General features: G+C 41.5%; 1 protein-coding gene across 4 annotated transcripts in view; it reads left to right on the forward strand.

The window, feature by feature from the left end:
* LOC122176031 (transformation/transcription domain associated protein) overlaps positions 1 to 4,710 on the forward strand; it is a 74,065-nt gene extending 69,355 nt beyond the window's left edge. For all 4 annotated transcript variants that reach the window (XM_042864204.1, XM_042864206.1, XM_042864205.1 and 1 more), the window contains exons 69-71: positions 1,079 to 1,282; positions 2,113 to 2,307; positions 3,458 to 4,710. In XM_042864204.1, the coding sequence (XP_042720138.1) occupies positions 1,079 to 1,282; positions 2,113 to 2,307; positions 3,458 to 3,742 (684 nt within the window). In that variant the 3' untranslated portion in view covers positions 3,743 to 4,710. The remainder of the gene's footprint in view (positions 1 to 1,078; positions 1,283 to 2,112; positions 2,308 to 3,457) is intronic.
* Positions 4,711 to 25,296: the final 20,586 nt, after the last annotated feature.

A 25,296-nucleotide genomic window follows, 5' to 3' on the forward strand; every position in this document is an offset into this window, starting at 1 on the left:
CGCTGTGTACAAAGAAACCAGGTTTTAGGTTGCAGTCTTTGTAGATCCCAAGTGTAATTTCACATCTTGTCATTATGCTTTTTTGTTTGTCGAATGCCTTCCAAAAAAAACTGCCTAATTGCTGCAGTATCCGTGTGCATGCTTTTCCTTCTGCCAGCTGTCTCCTTGTGCTGCCTGTGGACTACCATCACCTGATAATGAGAACAAACCGAGGCTGTTAGTAATCTTTTCAGCTGTTGTTGCAGACCAGTTATGGAAAGAATCCATGTCACTGCTCTTGGTCGGCGTTTTGCTCAGTAACATGTTAGTCTGAGCAGACTTTCTGGCTTTATTTTATGTAAGGTTCTATCCCAGACCCTTTGAAATTCAGAGAAATGAAGTAGGCTCCAGAACCTTTGTCTTCAAGGTTCATTGCTGTGTGATGTTCACATCCTTCACTGCAGAAGGGGATTTTTCACTGAGAGGACATTATGTGGGAAATGTGAGCAGCCCTGAAAGGAAAATTCACCTTCAGTAGTGTTCAGCATCCTGGTGCCTGAGGTTGGAGATGAGTATTACTATTAACACGTACCAATATTCCAACGTAAGCTGAGGATTTTATTTTATTGCTGACAAATGCATATCCACCTCGCACTGAAGATAAGAAAATGAAAGAGTGGAGTGTGTTCCATTAGTTTGCCTTAAGGAAGTGCTGCATTGTGACTGAATGTCTCTTTAGTTTACTTCTGATTTTCTTGAAAGGTCTGAAGATACTTCAATCAGTGCATAACTTTTCACTCTCGGATTTTCTCACTTCAGACTGACTGTAGATTTACAGCTTATTTGGTTTTATTAAAATTTAAGTCTTGTAAGATAGAGGTAATTTGGCAACTGTGCAGGGGACGGACTCACAAAGTGTCATGTATTTTGATAAAGAAATCAGGAAATGTTGTTGGATTAAAAGTGTCAAAGTTTGGGATGTTTTCCTACAGTGGCGTACAGCAGTTCAGTGGAGTTTGGTAGTTGCTTTTGGCATAATTGTCTGTTGTAAAAATTGCACTAAAAATGATGTCTTTCAAATAATATTTTTCATGTATAGGTTCTCAGAGATATACTTAAAGAAGTGCAGAGTAACATGGTGCCACGCAGCATGCTCAAGGAGTGGGCTCTGCATACATTCCCCAACGCCACGGATTACTGGACGTTTCGAAAGATGTTCACTATTCAGTTAGCCCTGATTGGCTTTGCAGAGTTCATCTTTCATTTAAACAGACTCAACCCTGAAATGCTGCAGATAGCCCAGGTATGCTTTATTTTGTCCTAACTGCATGCTGTGTTTTTTGATCAAATGGAAATTTGGGAGCTTGAATTGAGTCAAAATGGGAATTTGAGATATATAATTAACGGTGTGTTTCAGCAGGTTTTCATTTGATTACGTGATTGCACATCATGTAGGTGATTTATAATACAGACCCAGCTGCCATCAACTCTGTCTTCCTTCTGTGGTTAGAATTTAGAACATAATCTGTAAAGTTGATCACAGATATTGGAACTGTGAGTGAATGATAAGTCTCTCTTTAGCCTTTCTTTAAACGTTTTGCTTTGGATAGACCTGTGTGCTGAACAGCTCAAATAAATACACAACAAAATAAAACTTTAGAGGTTAATTTTTTTAAAAGGAGAATACCCTTTTTCAAATAATGCCCTCTTTTTTTGCATTGACATCACATCAAGTCCTATTAATAGTAATTTCTCTGTTTTAACCCAATATCTAAAATGAGGATTGCCACCTTAGTGGAGCAGAGGTGGTGTATTTTAAAGCCTTAATGCCATTTTAATGCATGGAGGGCAGTCCTGTGCACGGCACTGTAGATTTTTAATCCCCACTGTGCAGCTGTGCTGTTAGGTTCTCACCTGGAGCAAGCAGCAAACAGAGAGAGCTTACCCAGAGCTGAATGCCTGGAGACTGAAGGGCCATCTTTCTGCCCAGACTCCTGCTAGAGGAATATTGCTTCCAAGGTTTAATACTGCATCTGTGTTCATTACAGCTTTTTGGACACTCACATTGATAAGAATTACTTCAATCTGAACTTCTTACTCAAAAACTTCCGTGCGTTCTGGTTTTCCATGCAGGATACAGGCAAGCTAAACGTGGCCTATTTCCGCTTTGACATTAACGATGCTACAGGAGATCTGGATGCCAATCGCCCGGTTCCGTTCCGGCTCACACCAAACATCTCAGAGTTTCTTACCACCATTGGGGTGTCTGGCCCGCTCACTGCCTCTATGATTGCAGTAGCTCGCTGCTTTGCACAGCCAAACTTTAAGGTTCGTATACCTTTCCACACGTTGCCCACGGGCACTTGATTTCCATTTATCATTTAGGAAATGATGAGCTGAACAGCATTTTCTTGCTTGAGATGGAAACTGAGCACCCCGTGTTTATGTTTTGAAGTCTTACCCCAAGGTCATCACAAAAGCAGCTGAAGTCTTTTTGCCTTTTTGGAAAGAATAGGAGGTAGATAGGTGTAATTGTACCCTGAATTCCTTTTTTATTCTGTTGGAGCATTTTAATTCAGGCTGATTGTTTCAGTGCTGTAGCCTCATAAATCCCTACACGTTCTGGCAGTGGTAAGTAGTGAAATGACAAATGCAGCATCATTTAGAATCTTCATAATATACTGTGAATAGAAATGTGTTTGGCCTTTGTTAGCAGAGCAGAATGCTCAAGATACATTGTTCCTTTGATGGATTCTAGCTCTTAGCAGGGTGTAGTTTTCTAAAGAAATTGTCTAACTTCCTTTTAAATTCTAATGCTTTCCAAAAATGAGGCATCTTGCACTTAGGCAGCAATTTGCACCAGAACGGCACTGCACAGAACGTACCGTAGCTACAGTGGGAGCCAGTTACTTTTTAGAAGATGGAAAATATCCTAAAATGATTTTTTTTCTTTGTAATACAGAAAGTTTAGATTCTTTTTTTTAAATAATTCATCACTTTACAAAGCCATGCCTGTACACGCAGATGAGTTTGCAGACTTGGTCTGTAATTTGTGCACCCAGATGATGTAAACCCAATTAGACTCCTCATCTTGAATTTCCAAGATGAGAGCCCAGGTGCCCATTTATTCTTTTTGGAGTGATGGGTGCCCAGCTCATTTCAGCTACATGGTTATAATTGTGTTAGCTTGTCTGAGTTCTGGACATAAGAGGAATTCCTTTAAGGTTTGATTAATCTTTTTTTTTTTTCTTAACAGAATCCTATAAAATTTAATTAATATGTGTATGTATATGTTGGCCTAATGTCTAGATATGCTAAAAAATGCTTATTTTTAACATGCAAACAGAAAGTTTATCTCAGATTGGATACCTGACAATGTTAGCAGCTTGAGCAGGCTAATATTTAGTTTAAAATGTGTAATGTATTCTAATGCTTGTTGAGATTAAACATAATAGTCTGATTTTTCTCCCTCACGTAGGTTGATGGTATCCTAAAAACTGTGCTGCGGGATGAAATAATTGCATGGCACAAAAAAACACAGGAGGACACTTCCTCTCCGCTCTCAGCAGCTGGACAGCCTGAAAACATGGACAGCCAGCAGCTGGTTTCACTCGTTCAGAAAGCCGTCACTGCCATCATGACTCGACTGCATAATCTTGCTCAGTTTGAAGGAGGAGAAAGCAAAGTGAACACGCTGGTAGCAGCTGCAAACAGCTTGGATAATCTCTGTCGGATGGATCCTGCCTGGCACCCCTGGCTGTAACTTGAAATTTGCTTTGGTTTTTTTTTTTTTTGCTGCTGTCGGTGTGTGAGCCGAATATTGCGCTAAGAAATGTGAAACAGAAATCAGACCTTGGCTTACCTGTCACACTGCGTTTTGTCAGTCTTCATTTGATTGTGTTTACAGGAATAGGACAGTTTTACTGTTTTTAATTCCATGAGGGTGTGTTTCCTCCTATTAAAAAAAAAAAAAAAAAAAGGAAAAAGAACAATGACTTTTGCAAATAGCTTAAAATTAGGGGAGGAAACTTAAAAATATACAGAAAAATCCTATTTTATGATGAGGACTGTAAAACTAGCACTGTTAGATTTAGGGTTCGCCATTCCTAATAACCTATAGCATATGAAGTTTTTATACAATAATGATTATTAAAACAGCCAGAAATCCCAGCTACTGGATTTTACTTTGTGAAATTTTACTTAATCACTGTTCCTTCATTACCAAATGGAAGGCTCGAATAAATACTCTTCCTTTAGTTGGCTTCAGGAATTCACATGAGCAAATTTGGCTTTGTACAGAGAGTTTTGTACCAAATGTATAGAGGCATCTTTTTGTTAGGCACTGAGAAAAGGACGGTGAAATTGTGCAAGGCTTCCTTGGAGCACAAGCTGTGTACAGTAGAAGTGTAATACATTTAGGGCATTTGGTTTAGTTGTGGACAGTGTGGGGGGAAAGCTTATAAAAAGAAAGGCAAAAGTCATCTATTGATACATGTATTTGACTGCAATAGATAAAGAAGATAAATCTTATGAATCTCTTTTTTAATGTTTAGAATTACAATAGCTTCTTTAGAATGAATCCGTTTCTTTGTAATTTAAGAAGAGAGGAATTTAATGTTTCACTCGAGTCTTTCTGTTGTGTTAGCATTTTTATAAAACCTCAGTGCTGAGAATGTTAAATTTGTACAGAGTGATTTTTTCAAAATAAATATTTTAAAAAACTCTCTCTGACATTCATTGGTAGATTTAATAGAGTGCTATGGCAGAAGTTGAAAAGACCCCAAAGCAAGTGTGATCTTTAATCTAAAATAGCCTGAGCATCAAAGGTGAGAGCTGCATTTCTGAGATGTGTGTTACGTGTATGCTGTTGAGCAGTCTGTTTTTGGAAGAGCTGCAACTAGGAAATATGTGTATGGCAAGGATTTCTTCAGTGTGCAGGCTTTCTTGCTAAGCCGGTGTGGTAACAGTCTGTTTATTAATCATCTGTCTTTAAACAGAACAGCCTATGTCATACCTGCAAGTAATTGCTCAGAGGTCAAGATGACAGATGGAGATGAACTCTATTGGGGGTTTTCTGCAACTTCCATAGAAACATGGCTTTGAACCATAGTAAAGAATGGATCTTTCTCTTTTTATTTAAAAAAAATTTAATAAGATGTCAAAAGATTCTTTAGATATTTCTGAGAAACATGAGTTGCATAATTGAAGTTAATCACTGCTGTTCATCAGTGTACTGTCTCGGAGGGAAGAGGAATTTCTACAAGGCAGTCTGACTTCTGGCTGGGAGAGCTGGGTGATCAGCATCTAACTTGGTGGCTACCTGCAGATCAAGGCCTGCAGTAGGTAAGACTGCAATCAAGTCATTATTTGGGGGGAACAGAACATATGCATTCCACAGGTCTGTAACAGAGATGCAAAATAACCTGTTCCTTTTATCTTTGCAGCCGTGAGCAGAACCGATCCACTGACATGGACTTATGTCAGCGATGTGCAGGAGGTGCGCGCCTCCATCTGCTGGTCATCTTACACAAAGGTACTGCTAACAACTCAGCAGCACTGAACCTGGCATGGAGAAGTGAAGCTGATGGACAGGAGGTGCTCTGTGTGTATACATATGTGCCTTTATTTTCACTCAAAACTGTTGATTTAATTTCTTTAAACCTACCTGCAGGCTAAGCATTAAGTAGGTTGGAAGGCTGCACTTTGTCACGTCAGAGCTCTGATAAAACTGTCTTCATTCAGGTGGGATATTCTGGCATGCTGTTCTGGGCACGAAGCCTCTGGTGGTTCGTACAGAATGTTTTGCTGAATGTTGGTTATGCATAAATGCTAAGGTATGTGACAATTAAACATAATACATAGGATCATGCCTATCATTTTCAGAGGTTAATTTATGCATTTGCACCTGTTCTTTACTTTTTGACTAATGATGAGTACACCCAGTGTTAGAAATGAAGGTATGTTGTGCTCCAGCATAGATACACTTCTTTTCCTTTGGAATATAGTTATAACATGGCAGAAAAAATATAATTAAAATATAGCAGGAAAAACAAAATGCACTTTTGAAAGAGGAAATTGGGATATTATTAACTTGTAAATGGAAAAAAAAGCTCTACTGTTAGCTCTGATAAGTAAATGTGTAATAAAAAACATATGGAAAAAAGACACATTTTTAGGGAGAAAGCCTAGGAAATATATGAACATTCTGCTTTCTTCATAAAATATGGTACAGCTCAATATTGAGTGATAATTTATTTGGTGTAGGATTTCTAATAATTTAATTGTGGAAATTTTGGAAGTATTTGTTTCACTGGCTTGAACTGCAGAAGCGTGCTGTGCGTTGCTGTAAGATTGTTCCACTTAAAGCATTTCCCATGCAAGTTTCTTTTCAGTTTCTTCCCAGGTGAGGTGCAGTGGGCTTCTCCCAGCTGAGTTGCTGCTGCCTTCAGGATGGCAGCCAACCCACCACGCTGGGCACAGGTGAGGCTGGTCAGGCTGTGTGCTCGAGGCCGGGCATTGAGATCAGATGGATTGAGTGTTTGTGCACCGATGGAAAGATTTGCTGTGGCTCCAGCTGTGGGATTGGGCTGGGACTAAGAGCTAATTACTTCTCACCAGATATATTTTCATGCTGGCTTATGGTCCTGTTTGCTGTGATGAATAAAGCTGCGTCCCCTTTATTCCCATCCGTGGTTTGTGCACTCCTCACAGGCTGAAGAGAGTGATAGGTTGAATCATGCTGCATGCCATTATTTACAGCTGGAAGCTGAAATACACGAGTGATAAGGACTGTATAAGGATTTGGAAAACAAATGTATTCTTTTAGGCAAAGACTCACTTCCTTATCAAAATCATGTTGGCAAGAATAATCTGAACTTTCTTCTTATAAAACATAACACATCCTGCATGTGTCACAACATACTCTATATTCAGTCATTCACAACGAAGCTTAGTGCTTTTATGACTTGAAGGGAATTGTTGGCTTCCTTTTATTGAAGATCGTAATGTTTGTAGCTGTGAAATATGGCACTTTTTTGCATCAGAGGAGTTGCAGTATCTCTTTTTTCTTCATCATTTGCATGTCTTAGATATGTCCAACTGTGAGAAGACAACGTTCCCTGAAAGGAAATCATCAGATAACTCAGCTATTTCTCTGTTCACGATAGAACTTTAAGTAGAAAAGTGAGAATGCAAGTTAAAGGGGACAAACTTATGAATTCGTGTGTGGCATCTTTCTTGTTCGTTGAAATATACTCCTGAAAGAAAAATGTGGGGTGTGATAAAATAGAGCAAATATGGGTAAGAGAGTTGTTTTAATGAGGTCCCTGGTGGTGTTAATGTGTAAACGTTAATACTTGGATCTTCTGTTTCATGAATATGTGCTGTGGATTTACCTCATTTTTTGAGAGGGTTTGCGCAGTACTAAGCCAGAGCTTCACCAGTGCCTCCAAGGAGGTAAATCACAAAAGCTTTTAGTTATATGTAAGCATTCTTTGGAGTCAATGAAAATCTTCTGTACGTTGTAGATCAGTAACTGCCTGCCAGCAGGTAACTAGTCTGCCATAGCAATGAAGTACCCGATTATCTTCAAGAACACGTGCCACTTCCATTACCTCCGTTAATTTTTTATGACTTTTGCTGGGTCCCATTTCTGAGCCTGCTAAGAACAGCTCACATGGTGCGTTCCAGGTTTTGCTGGAGGAACTCTTTGCACCTTCGCTCCCTCAGCGGGCTGTGATGAGGCTCACCTGGAGCTGGCAGCAGCTGGGTGAGGAGGGGCCGGGCTCTGGCTGCAGTTGGGCTGAGTTCCTGGGCAGGGGGCTGCTGTGTGTGCTGGCTCTGGGCTGATCCTGCGGTGGCTGGAATATTGCTAACTAAGAAGCAGCTTTAGCGTGAAATACTGCAGACAAAAACGTGAACTGGGGGTTTTAAGTGGTGAGTAAATAGTTAATGATTTTCTCAGATTATACGGTGTTTTTTTGGGCTCTTTTTGTAACTTGTCTCCGGTGGTGCTTACACAGTTTAACCATTTATTATTATTGCCTGCTCTTGAAGATTGTCAGAATTCATTTGCTTAAGTAAATTACGCTCCAAAGCAGAATCGTTTAGCGTTAATCGAGTGTTTGAGTCCACCCTCTGAAACTGGTATGTCGTTTCCTCTCCTGTAATTGGGTTGCCCGCGAATTGTCAGACAGGAGGAGGGGAATTAGTTATTGCGGGGAGATGACTCAAAGCGTGTCAGCAGCAAACAATGAAAGCTGTGTTTCATAATGGCAGTAGAATAAAGTCGCTTTTAAGGCTCCGATCTGATTCAGATCGGATGGATGAAGTGTTCTTTTGTGGGGCAGGAACCTATTCAGGGAAAGAATTCACACTTGCAGTAGCTTTTAATCAGCTCCGTGTGGGCGCGCTCCGCAGGAGAGGTTGGAGAGAGCGCGTGCGAGGCGCTGCTGCGGCTCTGTGCCATTTCCCACCGCTCATCAGCTGTGCCGGGGCTCTGCAGCCACCCGGCGGCATTTGGCAAACCAAGTTTTGCTCGAAGGAGGCGGTGAAATCCAGTAAAAACAAACAAACAAACAACAAAAAAACAGCCTCTGAAATTGCTACCGTAGTGTTTTGTATCTTGGCTGCGGCCTTTCCATTCGCTTTACACGTGCACGGCAGGGCGGCCGCTGCACGCGCACGGCTGCTCCGCTCCTCCTCTCATCCACCGCAGGGCCACGCGGCCGGGGGCGGCGCGGGCGCTCGAGCGGCGCGAGGCGGCCGTGAGGGGCGGAGCTGTGGAGGGGAGAAGGGTGGCAGGGCGGCTGCTGGGTGCTTTTCCCGAGGACGAGCCGTGGCTGGCGGAGATGCTTCTTCGGCTCTCCGCGCTTTGGCAGCGCGGTCTCTTGGATTTATGAGAGCCGCCTTGGGCTGAGGCTGTTTATTTTTGTTGTGCTCAGCAACGGGAGCACCTTCAGCACTGTGCAAATCCCTCATCTGCTGCTCAGCTGGATTTCTCGAGCCGTCCTGAACAGTTACCTGTCAGAACAAAGTGCCGATAAAAGCCCTTTTCCAATCCACCCGGTTCTGTGGAACAGACATTTGTTATGTTTAGAGGTGGTTTTGCTGAGGCTTTTCAATTCCTTGTGCCCCATGTGCCATTGGCCGGCCCGGCTTTCTGCCTGCAGCCTCGTTTTGTTGTTTAGGGCAGGGTATTTATCCAGGTCTATCAGAACCGTACCTTAATTAGCTGAGTGCTGCAGCTCAGCTTGGGTGAGCCGTCCCTGTGCCAGCTGTACTGCAGAGCCTTCCTCAGTCTGCTGTCTGGGCAAGGCAGAGACTTGTGCAAGCTCTTTGTTGCTCCTCATACACATTAATTACTGTCTCTCCTCTCCTTGCTGCCATTTGTAAGAATGGCACTAAAGAATCTGTTTTGCTTGTTCAGCTGGAGTTCTCATCGGCAGCAATTCGTAAGCTGCTTTCGAGTTGGGTCAGTGCTGCTTAACCAGTGCAAGTGGTGCAGAACTTTTATCTGAGGTCTGGTGGCGTCACTGAAGTTTTGTTTTGCGTTGTAATGATCATCTCCATTCCATTCTGCAATAAGAAAAGTAACAGCACGTACAGAGGTACGTCAAGAAAGGTGTCTTATTAAACTTCTGTAAACTAAGTGCATGTGCTCTTTTAAAGTTTTTTTTCTTACACGATAGAGTAATATGCTCTTATGCATATTACAGCTCTGTGCTCTTATTTATTTGTTGCTTTTTTTTTTTTTCTTTTTTTTTCTTTTTTTTCTCTTTAAAGCTTCAGTATGTGAGAGGACCCCTCTGCATTGTCATGAGCTGCAGAGAACTGTGGGCAAAACTTGGGTTTCCTTGTGCAGCTGTGCTGGTGACATGTGCATTGCAGTATGAAGTAAGTGGGAAAAAAAATGATTTTGATACTTAGAGAGGTGGATGTAAAACAAATTTGCTTTTTAGTTCATAGATAGGAAGAATTGCTTTCAGTTAAAACATTCTGTGTATCTGTCTTGTTAAGTTACTGCAGTTTGGGCAGCCCAGCCAGGGCTTTATTGGATTTAAATGGGTTTTTAGACCTTGGTCTGCAAATCCCTGTGGTCTTCCATAGCCATTTACCAACTCCTTCCCCCTTCTGCTGGCAAGAACTAGTAGAGGCTGAACATATAGGTAAGCACAGATATGTAGGATGTGGTGCTAGAGGGCTGAGAAATGCATGAGTGATAGCTTGGCAGAGCATTTAGCTGTTTATGCAAATAGCGTATCTTTAGTGCTCTTTTAACTTGAATTAGGTATTGCCTGTCTCCTCCAAGAAGCCACATTTCCATGTGGTGGAGGCACTTTCAGTTCAAGCTAACTCCAGGATGTCAGTTGCTGTGGAGTTTCAGTCACACACAGTCCTACTGCTGTACCTCAGGACAACTTGGCATTCACATCAACTAGGTAAGTGTCAGAAGAGTTGATCTGATAACAGGTAACTTAAATCAGCCCTGCTGCGGAGATACAGACTTAGTTGCTGGATGTAGTTACTGATACAACCTTCAGGATGTTATGGACTGCTTGTGAGAAGTCCTTAATTACAGTGGGGCAATAATTGGATCCTTCACCTGAGATTTAAAGACAGCACAGCGCAAAAGTTACCATGCAGGCTGGTGTAGTCTTCCAAAGCTTTGACTGTTCAGCTCTTTCTGCAGAAGATCAGAGTGATTTGGTCGTAATATGAATTGTGATTGATTGTAGTCTGGAAACAGGCCTAAGGTCGTGAAATAATGGGAACCCTTATTCTGACCATCTGCTGTTTGCTTTTATGATGGTGATTTTGGACAAAAGCTCGGTCCTCCTGAACCTTCACAGCTGTGCAAGAGAAGGAAGTTCTCTTTAGTTTGGGTTGACACGATGACTTGTTTGGTTCTGCCTTGACTCTCTACTAACCTAGGAGATGGTGAACAAGGTGACTGTTGAAAACTCCATCCTTGTTTTGTTCTTCTTGTGACAGATGTGAGGATGAAGGCAGGTTTGGCGCAGAAACAAATTTCTGTGCTTAGCTCACACGTAGGCTATTACTCACCCACAGAAAGCTATCTAAAAGGTCCAGTTTAACTTTCATTCTGACCTATTTTTTAAAGTTGTGTACTATGTGATTCATCTCTTCTGTGACCTGAGCCATGTCCTTAGAATGCTGCTTTGCTTTACTTTATTAATGTTTGTGTACAGTGGCACTCAGCTCTGTGTGTAGCACATTCTGCTCAGAATGAGATCTCAGCTGTGATAACTGTGTTTTTGCCACTGGATGATTGGCCTTCCTTATGAGAATAGGTTTGTAGATTGATACAGTAGTTGCACTGCAGTGGGGTTGATGGAATGCAAATTAATGCCTGAAAACCCAGTTTTTAATGGAAAGTTTTATTCTAGGTACCTCTTTGTAAAGTTTTAGGCTGTTGCTGAGGAAGGCATGAATACTTGGTTAAGTGCTATATGTGTAGCTCTTGGTATTTATTGCCGTGTGATAAGTGATGATACAAAAGGTTTGCACCAATTTTCAGCCCTGTTCTCTTTGGGAAAAAAAGGGAAACGTAGACTTCAGTGTTTTTGTTGACAGCACCTTACATACAGCTTAATGGCATAACCCTTTGTTCCAGTTTCCAATGAGATTAAGCTGTGATAGATTGCCTCTGCAATGAAGATTATTACAGTCAACTTGACATTTAAAAGTGAGAGAAACACTGCCTTTTAGTCAAGGTCATGAGTTTGCTAAAGAATGAAATAATTTTGTCAGATCTCAACCTTTAAATTCTCCCTTTTATTGATGGAGGATTAAGTGTAGGTTAAATAAAGAACTGCAAAATTGAATGCAGACCATTCTGAGTGTAATGCAGCTGAATGAATTGTAACTTAGTTTAAAACACTTGTGCGTAGGAACATGAGGAAACCCCATGTCCCTTATGTTGGGCTCAGAATGGAAGAGGTCGAGATCAGACTTCTGTTTCAGGTTCTGCCGTTGAATCAGTTGGATGTGTTGGTCAGGTTACTTCACCCTCTTCTGCTTTTGCCTTTTCTGTAAAGGGAAGGTGTTGCACTGTGCTCGGTACAGCGTGAGACCTGCAGACTCGCGCCATTGGGTGTCCTTGCTGTGGAGGTGATGCATTGCTATTCAGTTCTGCTTAGCTGCCTCACCCAGGACTGGCCAACAGGAGACAAATGCTGCCCTTTTTACCTTCAGCAGAATTTTTCCCATTTAGTTTGTATGTGTTATTTTAGCACTTCTGCAGCATTACACGTGTCCTAAGAATGGATAACAGTGCAAACATACAAATTAATTATCTTAGTTTCGGATCCCTTGTATGTTACATATATACTAGAGATACATGTTTCTCAAATGCATCTATGCTATGATACAGTGTACATTTGGTAACAGTTACCTTCCTGTTCTGGCTGAATCAATGGTAGGAAGCACACGTGCAGAGCGCTGCGACTCAGCCGGGTGTGTGCTCTCTGTGTTGTTCACAGGCATCAGGAATAAATGCTGCCAGTTGAAGCTGCAGATTACAGAATGTGAATCAGTGACAGAGATGCACAAATGGACCTGACATCAGTGCTGTGGCTGAAATATTATTTCATGATTGCTTTCAGGAATTACCGTGTCTGTCCCCACCACCTTTAATAGGCAGCTGTTCATGAATCAAATATCGCTTCAGTCAAGGAGCAGCGCGCCAGTGGGAGGATGTGTATGAACAGAAAGAATGTAATTATTATGCCACTTGCTTTTTTGCATTTAATAACAAAAGAGTGGAAGCTTGAGATACGATATAAACCTTACAGGCATAATAATCCTAAACAACAACAGTAACGCACCAACGCGTGCCCTGTAAAATGATTAATTAAAGAGTGATAGGGACAATTATTCATTTACTTTCCTCGTTTGTGACCGTCAGGCAGTAATACTAAATTAGCTTACGGTGTTTGCTAATACAAAGTCATTTCCTGAAGCAAAAGCTGGAGAGAGCTGGGAACTTGGTGAGAAAAGAAGAAATGCTTCTGTGAAAAGAAGAGGGAGAAGAAAGGGAATTTTTATCTGTGTTTTCTTAGAGGACTGTCGCAGTGTGATGGATATAACCCGATGCGGTGATGTCTGCCTGCATTTGCAGAGTGCCTGATACAATAGATTTGAGGTGAAAACTGCTTCATCTTCTGTAACTGGCTGCTAAAATAAGGATCAGTCATGGATTTTTATTTATTTTTGGTGTCAGCTCTGTGAACCGTGTGCCTCTGTTTGAGGCAGTGTCCCGTAACACATAGATTCAATAGGAAACCCTTCCTACAGGGCGTGTTGAACATCTGGCTGAGGAATTGACCTCGCTTGAGGAAAAGGATCTGGGGATCTCATTTTTGTTGCTTTAATTCGGTATGCATCAGGAACTAACAAATAAGCCATAATGGAAAAATGATCTTATCAATGCGCCGCGTCAGATTAAGGGCAGCTGAATACTAGCAGAAGCACAAAATGTTGGCCAAAGCATTCCTATACTGTGTAATCCTTTAATCCACGTGGCAAGTAAAACAAATGTTTTTGATGTGCAACACAAGCACTTTGATTACAGCAGCTGAGGGGAATGTTTTTTCTCCTGCTGTTTTACATAGGATAAATCTGTCAGCTGAAGTTTGACAAGGTAAGTCCTCTCCTCTCTTCCTGCCCTCTAGACAGCCTGATTCTTGAATAAGGGCACTGTTACTAGCACAGTACACCACGCCTCCATTTGTTATCACTGGACTCCTGGGTATGCCAAGTATCCTTCCGGAAGAGTTTGGTTACTGATGTAGGGTCATACAGCGTTTTTCTGCAGCTCTGCTCTTTGGAGTATGAACTTGGTAAGTTCAGGGTTGTGTTTCTGTATGTTTCAGTCCTTGTCCCAGTGGGATTTGGTGTGGTGTGGTACCACCAGCGTGTCCTGTAAGAAATTAAGAGTCCACCCATTCCCTGCTACGTGCTGAAGTATTTGAGGATCGTCCTCTGTTGCACCAGATAAACGTGGGTCAAAATGTCAGCAGAAACTGATGCAGAATAGTCTCTGACATGAATACTTTTAACTCATTTAAGTTTTAGGCAATGATTTTGCACCCAGAAGGCAGTGTAATGGATGTACTTGTTAACCGTGTGCTGATCTGCTATAAGCTTCTGAACTATTTGAATTTCCTGTAGCAGAACTGCCTGCTACCAGCTGCTTTACAGAATTGGGCCTTCGAAAATGGTTGAGATAGCACTGGTAGTTTAAAAGTGAAGGAGAAGTTAAATTGCATGGATTATAATAACCTAATTAAATTAATTGAGATTAAATGGGGTAGGGCTTTGAACATCTCCTGAGTAAATATTAGCAGGATTTAGGGAGTGCTGAGTTTTGTTTATCCTCCAGAATTATCTTTTGACATCTGTGTTTTATGCTGGCAGTGTGACTCTTTGAGAACTTCTGCTTATTAATTACCTCTTATTAAATATAGTGGTGCAGTTCTGATGTCTTCTGCTTATTAATTAGTTTTACTCCTATTAAAAAGGCTGTTGATCTCTTATAATGTGTTTTATTGTCTGTGTTAATAATGTGTTTATTGTCGGCTGTGCATGATTTCTTACTTGCTTGGTTTTGCACACAAGCCTGTTGTCCTCTTCCAGCGTTTAGAAGACATTTTCCCTGATCAAATGTGGATCCAGCCCTGATGGTCACAGGAAGCTTATTTGAGTTCAAATTGTTTTTCCCTTCTTCTTTTTTTTTTTTTTGAAATGTGTTAAACTAGAGAATTTCCATTTATTTTTCTCTAAAGAAGGTTAAAAGATTGTGGATCTAATTGTATTTTTGACATAATCATGAACAGTACTTTGTTGCTTTATCAGTTCCTTGTGATCTGTCACACTGATGTTTATGTCAGAACTTCAGCTGTTTGTGAAGAAAGAGCTTTCTTGTCTTTTCCTGTGCTCACACAGCGCCCACCACAGTGTGGGTTTTGTGCACTGCTCCTCTGCACCATCCCAGTATGAATAGCAAAGCAGTGATGGATTTTCCTCAGAAATCCCAAGTACAGCATTTTGCTTAAAAGGCAATATTTCAAGTCAGATGTTTTCCTCCTACAAGCTATAAATCATACCTGTTTACAGATGCGTATGGATTCCTGTGGACTCATGATTTGAAAGTGCTAGCACGTGAGAACTATGGTGTCTCACAAGAGCTGACTCCCTTTGCCAGTTGCACAGCTCTCTTAGTACTTAGGGGTTTGAAACTGTCAGTGCTCGGTGAAGATGAGTAATAGCAATCCTAGGTGTTCTCAGCCTTGAGTTCTGAAATTGTTTTCAACTCTCAATGCAAATGTCCCTTTCAAGGTGACAGTGTCACACCAGAAAGGCTGAAAAGTTTCCAGGCAATTACACTGGTGAATAAGTGTGTATGGATTCCTGATAACTTCTAAATAAGCTCTTTTAAAATAAATGATAGTAGTAAAAAACAAACAAAAAAACCCCACAAAAACAAAAAATCCAGACGAGCCTTTTGTAGTATAAATATGGGTTGGCTGTACTGCAGAAAATGAAGTATTGAGTGAGACTGTAAAGCTATTTACTGATTGTTGGAATCTGGAAATGATTTGCTTTGCAGTGTTGAGCTAACCTTCAGCGCAGAGATCCACTCTGCAGAGCCATTGGGTTTTATGTCATGATCTTCATCTTGCCAGCGACACACGAGGAGCTGCTTGTACACTGAAAGCTGGTGTTGTAGGCAGTAGAACATCTACAGATTCTCCTGTTAATTTTAGAAAATGTACAAGCAGCAAACATAGGCTGACTTTTATGTTCCACCTATAACTCATTGCTATAAGAAACAAAGTCTGTTACAATAAATATTTTCATGTTCAGCTCATGGCAGCAATTTGGCTGTGCAGCTGATACCAAATTTATGTCTTTCTGGCAGTTCTGGGGGGTTGAACGGCAGAGAGACAGAAGGTTGAGCTGACTTTATATAGGTGCTATATAAATGGCAGAAGCAAAGCTAGTGCTGTTTGGTACCCAGCCGTAGGTTTGTACTTTGAATGCAAGGACTAAATATTATTTCAACGTTGTAACTCTGAGCACAGCAGGTAGAAGAACTGAAAATCAAATCTGAAGCAATTTAACTTCAGGCAAAGAAGGATTAAAGGAGGTAAAGGGAGTACTTACATGGATAACTGAGTAAAGAATTCTGTGATCCATCCAGTACAGACAACTGTCAAAGATACAAGGCTCCACAACTATTTTTATACTGTGCTTTGTGTCTGTGATCTGGAAAAATGCTTATGCATGTGTATAACAAGGAAGCAGTTCCATTTGCTTTTAGTGGGTAAGAAAGAAGTGGGACAGCCATATGTGAATACGTTTTCAAGCTTAGAGCCATCAGGCTCTCATTCCTTGTGCTCGTTCGAAGCATGCACTGAAGTCGATGGCAGTTTGGGCCAGTCAGATATTGCATCTGGAGGTTGTTTAGAGCAGTTTTGCAGCAGAGCTTGTATTTCCTTTCAGGATGTAGATCATAAAAGAGAAAAAAAAAATCTAGGCAGTTATTCACCCCTCCACGTGGCCTATTCATAACAAAACGTATTCTGATTACTGCTCATGGAGGCTAACATCAAGCAGACCTTTGCTTAGCTTGCAGACATGGAGCCATAAGCAGGACAGCAGATTGCAGGCCTGCCAGGACAAAGCCATGGAAATACAGCCAGGAGAGCCTTGTGCTAGTAAGAGCAATGTCTGCTGTGTGCAGGCTGAGTCTCTTCTCTAAAAGGCTAACCTTGGGGTTCTTGGCCATATGGTGAGTTGCATGAGTGGGTTGATATCGTGCAAGCTTAGATGCTGGTGTCCTGTGTCTACCCTGCTTGGGGCAAATGCCTTTCCTTTTTGTAGTAGCAGCTGATGACTGTCTACTCTGCCCTGGATGTGGGTTGGGTTGCACAAGCCCTGGATAACCTTGGTATGGCAGCATAGCTGGAAGCAATGGGCCAGGCAGGGCCTCTTGCTAAATTATACGCAGTAACATTTCAAGGAATGAATACACTGATGTCTGGGTATCTCTGATGTGATCCTAAAAGGGGGGATTATGGTTTCAGTTATGACTTGACTTCAAGGTTCCTGTATAAAGTTGCAGACATTTTCCGTTATCATTTTTCAGCACGATGTGATTTCTCTTGTTACTGGAAATTTCTTCTTTTTCACTGTAAGAAACAAAACACTTTAAAAATGTTTTTTTTTTCCCAGAGGAATAGTCATCCATTACATATTGATATACAGTTGAAAAACAGCACCTACTATACAAACAACATCCCTTACCCAGCAACTACCTTCAGTCGTCCAGCTGAAAGCCCATTATGCACTTCTACAATGAGCAGATCAACACTATGCATCTATGAAACAGTCCATTGATGTGGGCATAATTAGATTTTTATCAGTTTCAGCTAGGTGTAACCATTTCATTATAATTGACCCAGATTAGTTTCTACATGTCTCCCTCATTAAAACGTATAGCACCTGTGCTAATGGGTTTTGTTTCTATCAAGACATAATGAGGACTGGCATATCTGCATATTCTCTGAGCACACCAAGAACAGAGACAAATACTCCATTTTATTACCATCTGACAGAGACATAATGATTGCTGAGAAACTCATTACCATCATATTATACAATGATTTAACTTGAAATCCTCGCCATGCTGCAGCCTGGCAGTGGCAGAGCACTTGGAAATGCATGAGTTTCTGTTGGAGCTGTGAGAGCTGAGCTGATTCCCTTCTCCCTGTGTGCCATACACGGTCTATTTGCCTTGCAGATTTCTGACTGGTTTTGAGTGTATTTCATTACTGTGCTGTGAAATTAAGGAGTATTGCTGAGAGATGGTTAGAAAATCACATGTCGTGAGACTGCACGCAGAGCAGGAAGTTTGTGTGAAACACAGAATATTTTTTCTTCTCTGTCAATACTCCATTTACACATCCCATAACACCCTGGTTTATGGATGAGACGTCCTGGTGTCTCTTCATTTGAGGCAGAGAAGTTTTTGCTGCTCTTGGTCAACGTTTCTGCAGCTTTGCAGGCATAGACAGGTAATTACTGATAAAAGCTTTTCAGAGGTAATTCTTGTCTTCATTCTCTGTGCAACTTACCCTCTTCCAAATGATACCACTGAGCTGATTTCTTCAGAGCTCAGTTCAGTGCCAAAGAACATGACCACAAATGTCACTGAGCATGGTTTGTCATTTGGACACAAAGCCCCTCGTTAATGCAAGCAATACAGTTTGTGTGGTTAACGCTGGCTGCAATCCCTGTGCCATCGTGCCAGGCTGGGAAGAAAGGAGTGTGATATTTATTTGTTTCTGTCACCTTATGTAGCAACTCCTCAAATATACAGAGAGCTGGGTAGTAGTCAGGAGCAGCAGTTTTAATTCTTTTTAGCTTGAGAAATTCACCCCAGTTTAAATGTTTCACTATTTGTGAAGGGATGAGTGCTTTGGAGAGAGATCCTGCTGCCCTTGCTCATGTCAAATAGTAGTACTTATGGAAGTAGCCATAATTATTGTATTCTGACAAGTGCTCATTAGGTTGAATTCAATGTTTTATTGTTTCCATGCAATTTCTGGAAATAAACATCCTTACGGTAAATTATTTGCTCATTAGCAGTCTCAGCCACACTATTAGCACAGAAATGAGGACAGAACTTATATCCTGTCTGACCCACAAGGAGCATTTCTAGTGCAGCAGTTGTGGTAGTGGTACCCAGCAGTTATTTTCAAAGCGGCGTTTCCATTTTCCCCTTCAATATGTAAAATCCTCAATGTGAAATGCATTAAAAAGTTTAATTTTTCGTATGCTTATATATACACAAACGTTTCTTAATTGGTGAGGGGAAGAGAGTTTTGTCGTTTTTGTAAACATTTGAAATTGAGAAGTTGTTTTAGCACTTTCAGCAAACAAACCTGGCTGGGTTCCTCTGTGGCGTGGCTTTGTAAATTGCTGCAGAACTACTTTGGTGTTTTTGATCTGTGGGAGTGTCATTTGTTGCTTTAAATCAGTGCTGTTATTAAAGAAACATTACTAAAAGTGCTCACACGCCATTTATTAGGTAAGCAACAGAAAGAAAAGTGGGTACTGATTTAACTTCAGCAGTTTGATTTCAGTACTGTGTAGTCAATGAACAGGGGTAAGTAGTTAAGGGAAATGTTTCAGGCTGCCCTTCCAAAGAAATGAGCTGTCTTGTGTTGACACTGAGAGACTGGGTATGGGTGCTTGGAATGAGACTGTGAGCACTGTGCTTTGTGTAAGCAAGAAGAATGGTGGGGCTATTTCATTAGCCTGCTTTCATGCAGTCAGCAATGAGCACTTTGCAGTGTGGCTTTCCAAACTTAATGCAATCCTGGGCTTGTTTACCTACGTCTGGTGTTCAGAAATGAAGGGGATGGGAAAACTTCTTGTCCTCTCCCTGTTTATCATTGTTCTCAGGCAGGCTATCAGAGTCACGTGCTATCTGAGGAAAGACAGTGTGAAATTGATAAAAATAGTCTGTGTACGCCTGAAAATAGATGGAAAGCTTTCTCCATATTCAGCCTTTGATCAGGTAAGTAATTTAGCTGTGCTATGTCATAGAATTGTAAACACGATATTTCACCTGGGAGAACTGCTATTGGTCTGTAGAGCAGGTTTCCCAGTTGGAAAATGAACCATATGGTGCATATGTCAAACCAAGGCAAGGAGAGTTAACAGATTGACTCTTAATTAAGATCAGATGGTGCCTACTGTTAATCAGATACCCAGGAAAACGATCTATATCTGCCTTGATCCTGTGTGTGAAGTTGCTATATGAACAAATCTTTCCACTTGCCCAAAATCAATGGAGTTTCACTGATGAGAATGAATGTTGAACATGACCCTTAGTCTGTGCTGGGGAAATTCTTTTAAGAGGAGATAGGAACCTATCTGGACAAACCATCTGTGTGCTGCTCATGCTTTTGTACTGCTCTCATTCTTGGAGAAGATAACCCAGTGAGCAGCAGAGAACTATAAAAGTCTGTGTGTGACAGAACTTATTTCTGGACTGAAGAAAAGGTGAGATCCATGTAGTTCTCCACCTGCTTGGTTTTTCCATCTAGCTCCTGGCTTTCCATCGTGCATTCATGTTCTAGGAGGCACAAAGGCGTTCCAATCTAATGCAAAAAGCTTATCTGCTCTTAGAAATAAAGTTTGCTGTGGAAAAACAACAGGTGGTGTGCATAAACCGGAGGTCTTGAAGTCCTTGGTGGTCTTTGGATACCTGCAGCCCTGGCAGTAGGATAGGGAGAACCAGGACATGCCTTTTGCAGGAGGTTCTTTATAGGGCAATTCACACGGCCCCACACAGCTTCCAGTTGTACCTCTTGATTAGAGTTTATCAGTTCCAACACATTGATTTTATAGATGCCTTTAGCATGCAGTTCTGCCCTGATGTTGCAGGTGGTTGAAGACATTTGAGAGGAAAAGATACAGTGTTAATCGAGTTTTATTTTCTAGGTACATTTTAGTCAGCCCCAACTGGCCCCTATTCTGTGTGGCACAAAGGCACTGGACAGTACTGTGTCCTTCCCCACAAGAGCTGGTCTATTCTTCTCACCCAATAAGCAGTGTTGGCTGGTGTTTGTTATCATACAATGCCATCAAAGAAATATTTCCACAGTCAAGCTGACTTCATTTCTAATGCAGCTGGCAATGGAAAGAAAGCACGTGCTCTTTCAGAAGGCTCTGTGTGGGTAATGGTTACAGGTTGGGTGCTGGGGCTGTGGAACTACTTAGTGTGGATCAGAGCATTTCCTTTCCTTTCTTGGAGCTTCTTCTTCATTTTGGCTGAGGTGATTACCCTACACTACCACACTGTGCTGTATGTATATGCATATAGAATGTACAAGGAAGTGCCATCGTAAGTTTTGATAATGAGAAGGAAATGTGCTTGCCCACGGTGTTCTTTCCCATAAACTGTAGGATTGCTGTCACTTGGAGCTCCGGTGCTTTACTCTTAATAGGATTGAATTCTTCCCCTACTGCATTATTCTCACACAAAGAATACTATGTTGATTGTATTGAGTAGAAAGAAGTAACGTCATTGAACAGTGAGGCTTTGACTTTATTACTGAAGTTGGAAGGGATTGTTTTTCTTAGGTAAGTACAGGGATATTGATAGCTGAACTACTCAGTGTGTTTGTTTCAGGTAAACATTTTGCTGTAATTCAATTTGAGAGGGATCTTTCTCTTAAAAGCATTGGATGTGTCTGCATACTAATGAGAGATTGTGCTCTTTAGTCTTATATACTGGAATGATTGAAAGCAGGTCATTTAGTGCCAACAGAAGCTTGTTTCCTGTGTAATTATGAAATGCAAAAGATAGTGCCCAAAACAGTAATCAGGATGCTGACTTTGAAAACATCCTCTTTTTGGAAACATGAGTTATGTTCGTTCTTGTGTTTATTGGGATGGAACATTAGCATACTTCAATGTGTGAAGGAAAAAAAAAGAAGAATCTGCGTGATTGAGAGAAGCAGTGAAAATAACTGCAGTGCTGCAGACCCAAGAAGGATGGAAATCCCATTTCCCAAGCGTAGGTTTGTGTTGGCAGTGTATGAAAGAGACCAAACAGAGATTGTTGCTCTCTGCAGTCCCTCCCAAAGCTTGAGGCAAAGCAGGAGGCTGCTAGGCTGCTTTGTAGGGAGCAGTGTTTGGTGTGGCATTAGAAATCAGTTGGTGGTTCACCTATGTTCTGGAGGAAGTGCTCTTACACCAAGTATTCGATCTGTGTACCAGGGTTTGGGTAGTGCTCCTTTCAAGCAGACACAGCCAGTTATTTTTGCTGTCTAACACCACATGAGGTGCTGCAAGTGCTGTTATATGAAGTCTAACTTGAGCCCGTCTCCCAGCCCCATGCACTGCCTGCCATGCAGCAATCTGCCCCGTGGGCTCCCTGCACATGGGTACAGCTGGGGCTCACCTCGTGGGCTTGTTTCCCCTGCTAGGTAGCACACTGTAAAAGGGTGACTTTTTATTTGCTGAGTTTTCATTGTCTTTTTATTTGAGTGAGTCTTTTAATTTAAGTTCTGGAGGAACATCTTATAACCCAGCCGGAATCTGTATTTGTGAATCTGTGATAAAGCAAAGTGCTGTACTTGCAGTGAAATATGAGCCTGGTTCAAAGCCCTCTCGAGCTCTTGGAAGTGTTTCCATTGATTGCAGCAGGCTTGGATCTATTCTTATTTCTGTGAAAATTCTGTAATAAATGAAGCTGCTTTAGGCCTTTGGGAATGAAGGATAGCAGCTGTAGGTAGAGTGCTATTACTGTGGTGCCAATAATATCCAGTTGTATTAGGGCTGTTACAAGGTGTCTGTGGGAAATGGATCTTTTCACGAGGGAGAGATGGTTTCAAAGTTCGGTGGGGGGTGTTTTGGCCTTTAACTGCTGGTTTGTACTGGTTTCTGTTATGTTCCCCCGTTCATCCCTTTGGTGGGCCAGCAGCTCATTAGATACCTCTCTGGATTCCAGAGTTTAGCTCCTAACCCAATTTATTTAGACTGCTGGGGTCTCGCAGAAGAGGCTTTATCTTGCAGCAGTCTGAGTGTGTCAGCCTTGTGTGAGAGGCTGTGTTTGGGAGATAGTGCTCTGTAAACCACAGCCTGTGCCACGTTGCTGGAAAGCACTTCTGGCTTCCCCTGCATTGACAAAATGCTTTTGATGTGCCTCAAATGGAACGTTTCTTCTAGTTTATTTTTGCTCCTTGGTAAAACACGTTCTTCAGATTTCTAACTGAGCTTAAAGGAATATGTTTTTCTTTTTTTGGTCTGGTATTCTGTTTGTCCAGTCTTTTGTTTTTACTTTTTTAGCAGTGCTGTTGATGCAGCTCAGAACTGCTTTATCCTTAATTGCTGCTGCAGAACCATCACAGAGGCAAAAAAGCAAACATTTCTGTTGAGCACAGAAAAGTGGGCTCTTAGCAAGCCCTTAACCGTGACTTTGATTTCAAAAACTTCTTTTTCTCCTCTATTTCCTTTCCCTTCCCTTCTCTAGTGAGGGATTCTGAAGAGGATCGAGCTGAAAAATTATATTCTCTTCAATTATCCAGAGCAAGGTGCATCTGGCAGTGGTGCTGGCGATGCTAGCTTAGTTCTGAAGCAATAAAATGAGCTCAGGACTGAGGACTGTTCAGTCTGGGGCCTCTTCAGTCTCCGTCTTCTCTGCTGAGCAAGATGCCAATTAGTGTCAATAACAGTGGATGGCTTTGATGATCTGGAGTTTTCTAAACCAGAAACTGGAATGGATCTGCTAACTCATTTTATGGATGTTACCATACAGACGTTCCAAAGCGTTCATTTGTCATCATTACTGGCTGTCTGGGATTTGGGTCTGAGGATTAGAAGAGAAAATCCGCGTCTTTTTGCTACTCTTCTTACTGTCCTGATCATCAAAATAGGTATTTAATCTCCCAATCTAGGGAACTGTGGCGAAATCAAAAGCTGGACATCAATCTGTAAGCTGCAGTCTCTCTCCGTGAGACAGGGCTAATGTTACTGTTAGGTTTGTTTGTTAGTTTGTTTAAATGCAAACAAAGTCATGGTTTGCAGAAGTGGGCTTTTTTTGTCTCTTTTTTTCAGACAGATGTCTTCACATTCCACTTATTTATTTGCAGTTTTTATTTATATTATTACATTTTTCTTTCCCTTTCCCGAGGTTTATTTTGGGTCTCTGACAGCATACAATATAATATACAAAATGTAACCCAATACACAAATACTGTCAGACAAATCAGAAACAACGTGAGTTGTCCTCACTGGTTTAAATCTGTCAGAACCAGAACATAAGGTTTTCCAGGTGTTAAGTTATCTTCCTTCACTGCTCTGGGAATAGTGTAACAATGTACTGCCTAAAATGTCCAGGTATGTTTGCGTATTCACAGAATAACTTTTTGACAATAAAAATCTTACTGCACTGGAATGAGCAAACAGTTACAGTTCTTCCTCAGAACGAATTAAAAAATAAATTGCACCGAGTTAGCTGAACAGTTCACTTTGCAGGTAAATATAATGCTCTGAGTTTTCTAAAGTAACAAACTGGCGTGTTTTTCTTGGCTGGGACGTGTCATTCTGCTTTCTGAAGCACTGTAGGCACGTCTGAGGTAGCACTGAAGAAAGCCAGGGACAACAAAAGAATCGTTCACAGGTGTGATACCATCAGTGCTCCTGAGATTTAAACACAGTGCTTCAGTCATTCTCCTTATCCCATACATCATCTTTGCATTTATCCCCACTACTGCTCTGTGCTTGGTTTACTTACATACAGCCCCAGAAATTGGCCTTGAAATTTCTTTTTTGAAAGCTATTCCTCGTGTTCAAAGGTAGAGAGGTGCAAATACGGTTACTTTCTAAGTTGTTTCAATTTGACACATCCAAATAGGATCCTCTGAAAGCTGTTGAACCCTGACTTCTGGCAGTATTTGAATTTGATGTTTGGATGATATGTTTAGCAACCGTAACATTTAATATTGCTTTAGCTAAATAGATAAATAAAATATTATGGGAAATCAACACAACAACAAAACACCTTCCTCCTTGTCCAGCCTCCTTGCTTCAGTTCTGTGTTCTCTTCTGTGTGAATTCCCTTCTTAACTGGGGTTGGAAAATGGTGTTCTTGATTCCTGCCTGCTCTGTCCACTTTGAAAATCTAACCTTAATATATCAATAAAGATGAGAAATGCTGTTCCTCAGCAGTGCTTCCTGATGGCCACTATGATGGAGTCCAAGCTCCTGGGGTTGCCTGTGGTGAAAGCCCAACTGCTTTGCGTATGGCAGACCTCTGAGCCTGGGTGGAGCATGTTTGCATGGATCCAATTAGAGGATCAAAGCCCTCATTAGCTCTGCTCAGGCTTTTGTTTGAAGCCAATCTTTTATTTGCACAGACCTCTGCTTTACCGCAATGGAGGCGTGTAGCTGTATGAATTCGCAAACAGGCTGAGCAGAGGCTGTAACGCCACATTAATTCTAGCGCTTGTGCCACAGTCGGAGCTTTGCAGCCCACCCAGCTGCATCTGGCACGCCTGGCCCAATGTCTACATGTAGAAACAAAGCTCATCCGTCTCCTTCAGCTCAGAGTTTTGTGCTGACCATAATTTTTAAAATGTCGTTCTTCCTTTTAGTCACTGCTTTCTGCTCCTGAATGCACCGTAGGATCTGCACTGCTCGAGGACCTGCGTTTTCCAAGAGGCTCTCCATGGATAGCTGGTACACTGCTCAGTGGGGAACAGTGGGGGCAAGAGG

This window comes from Lagopus leucura, unplaced genomic scaffold (assembly GCF_019238085.1).
Source record: "Lagopus leucura isolate 7727_CA_CO unplaced genomic scaffold, USGS_WTPT01 Super-Scaffold_760, whole genome shotgun sequence".
In the NCBI taxonomy this organism is placed as follows: domain Eukaryota; kingdom Metazoa; phylum Chordata; class Aves; order Galliformes; family Phasianidae; genus Lagopus; species Lagopus leucura.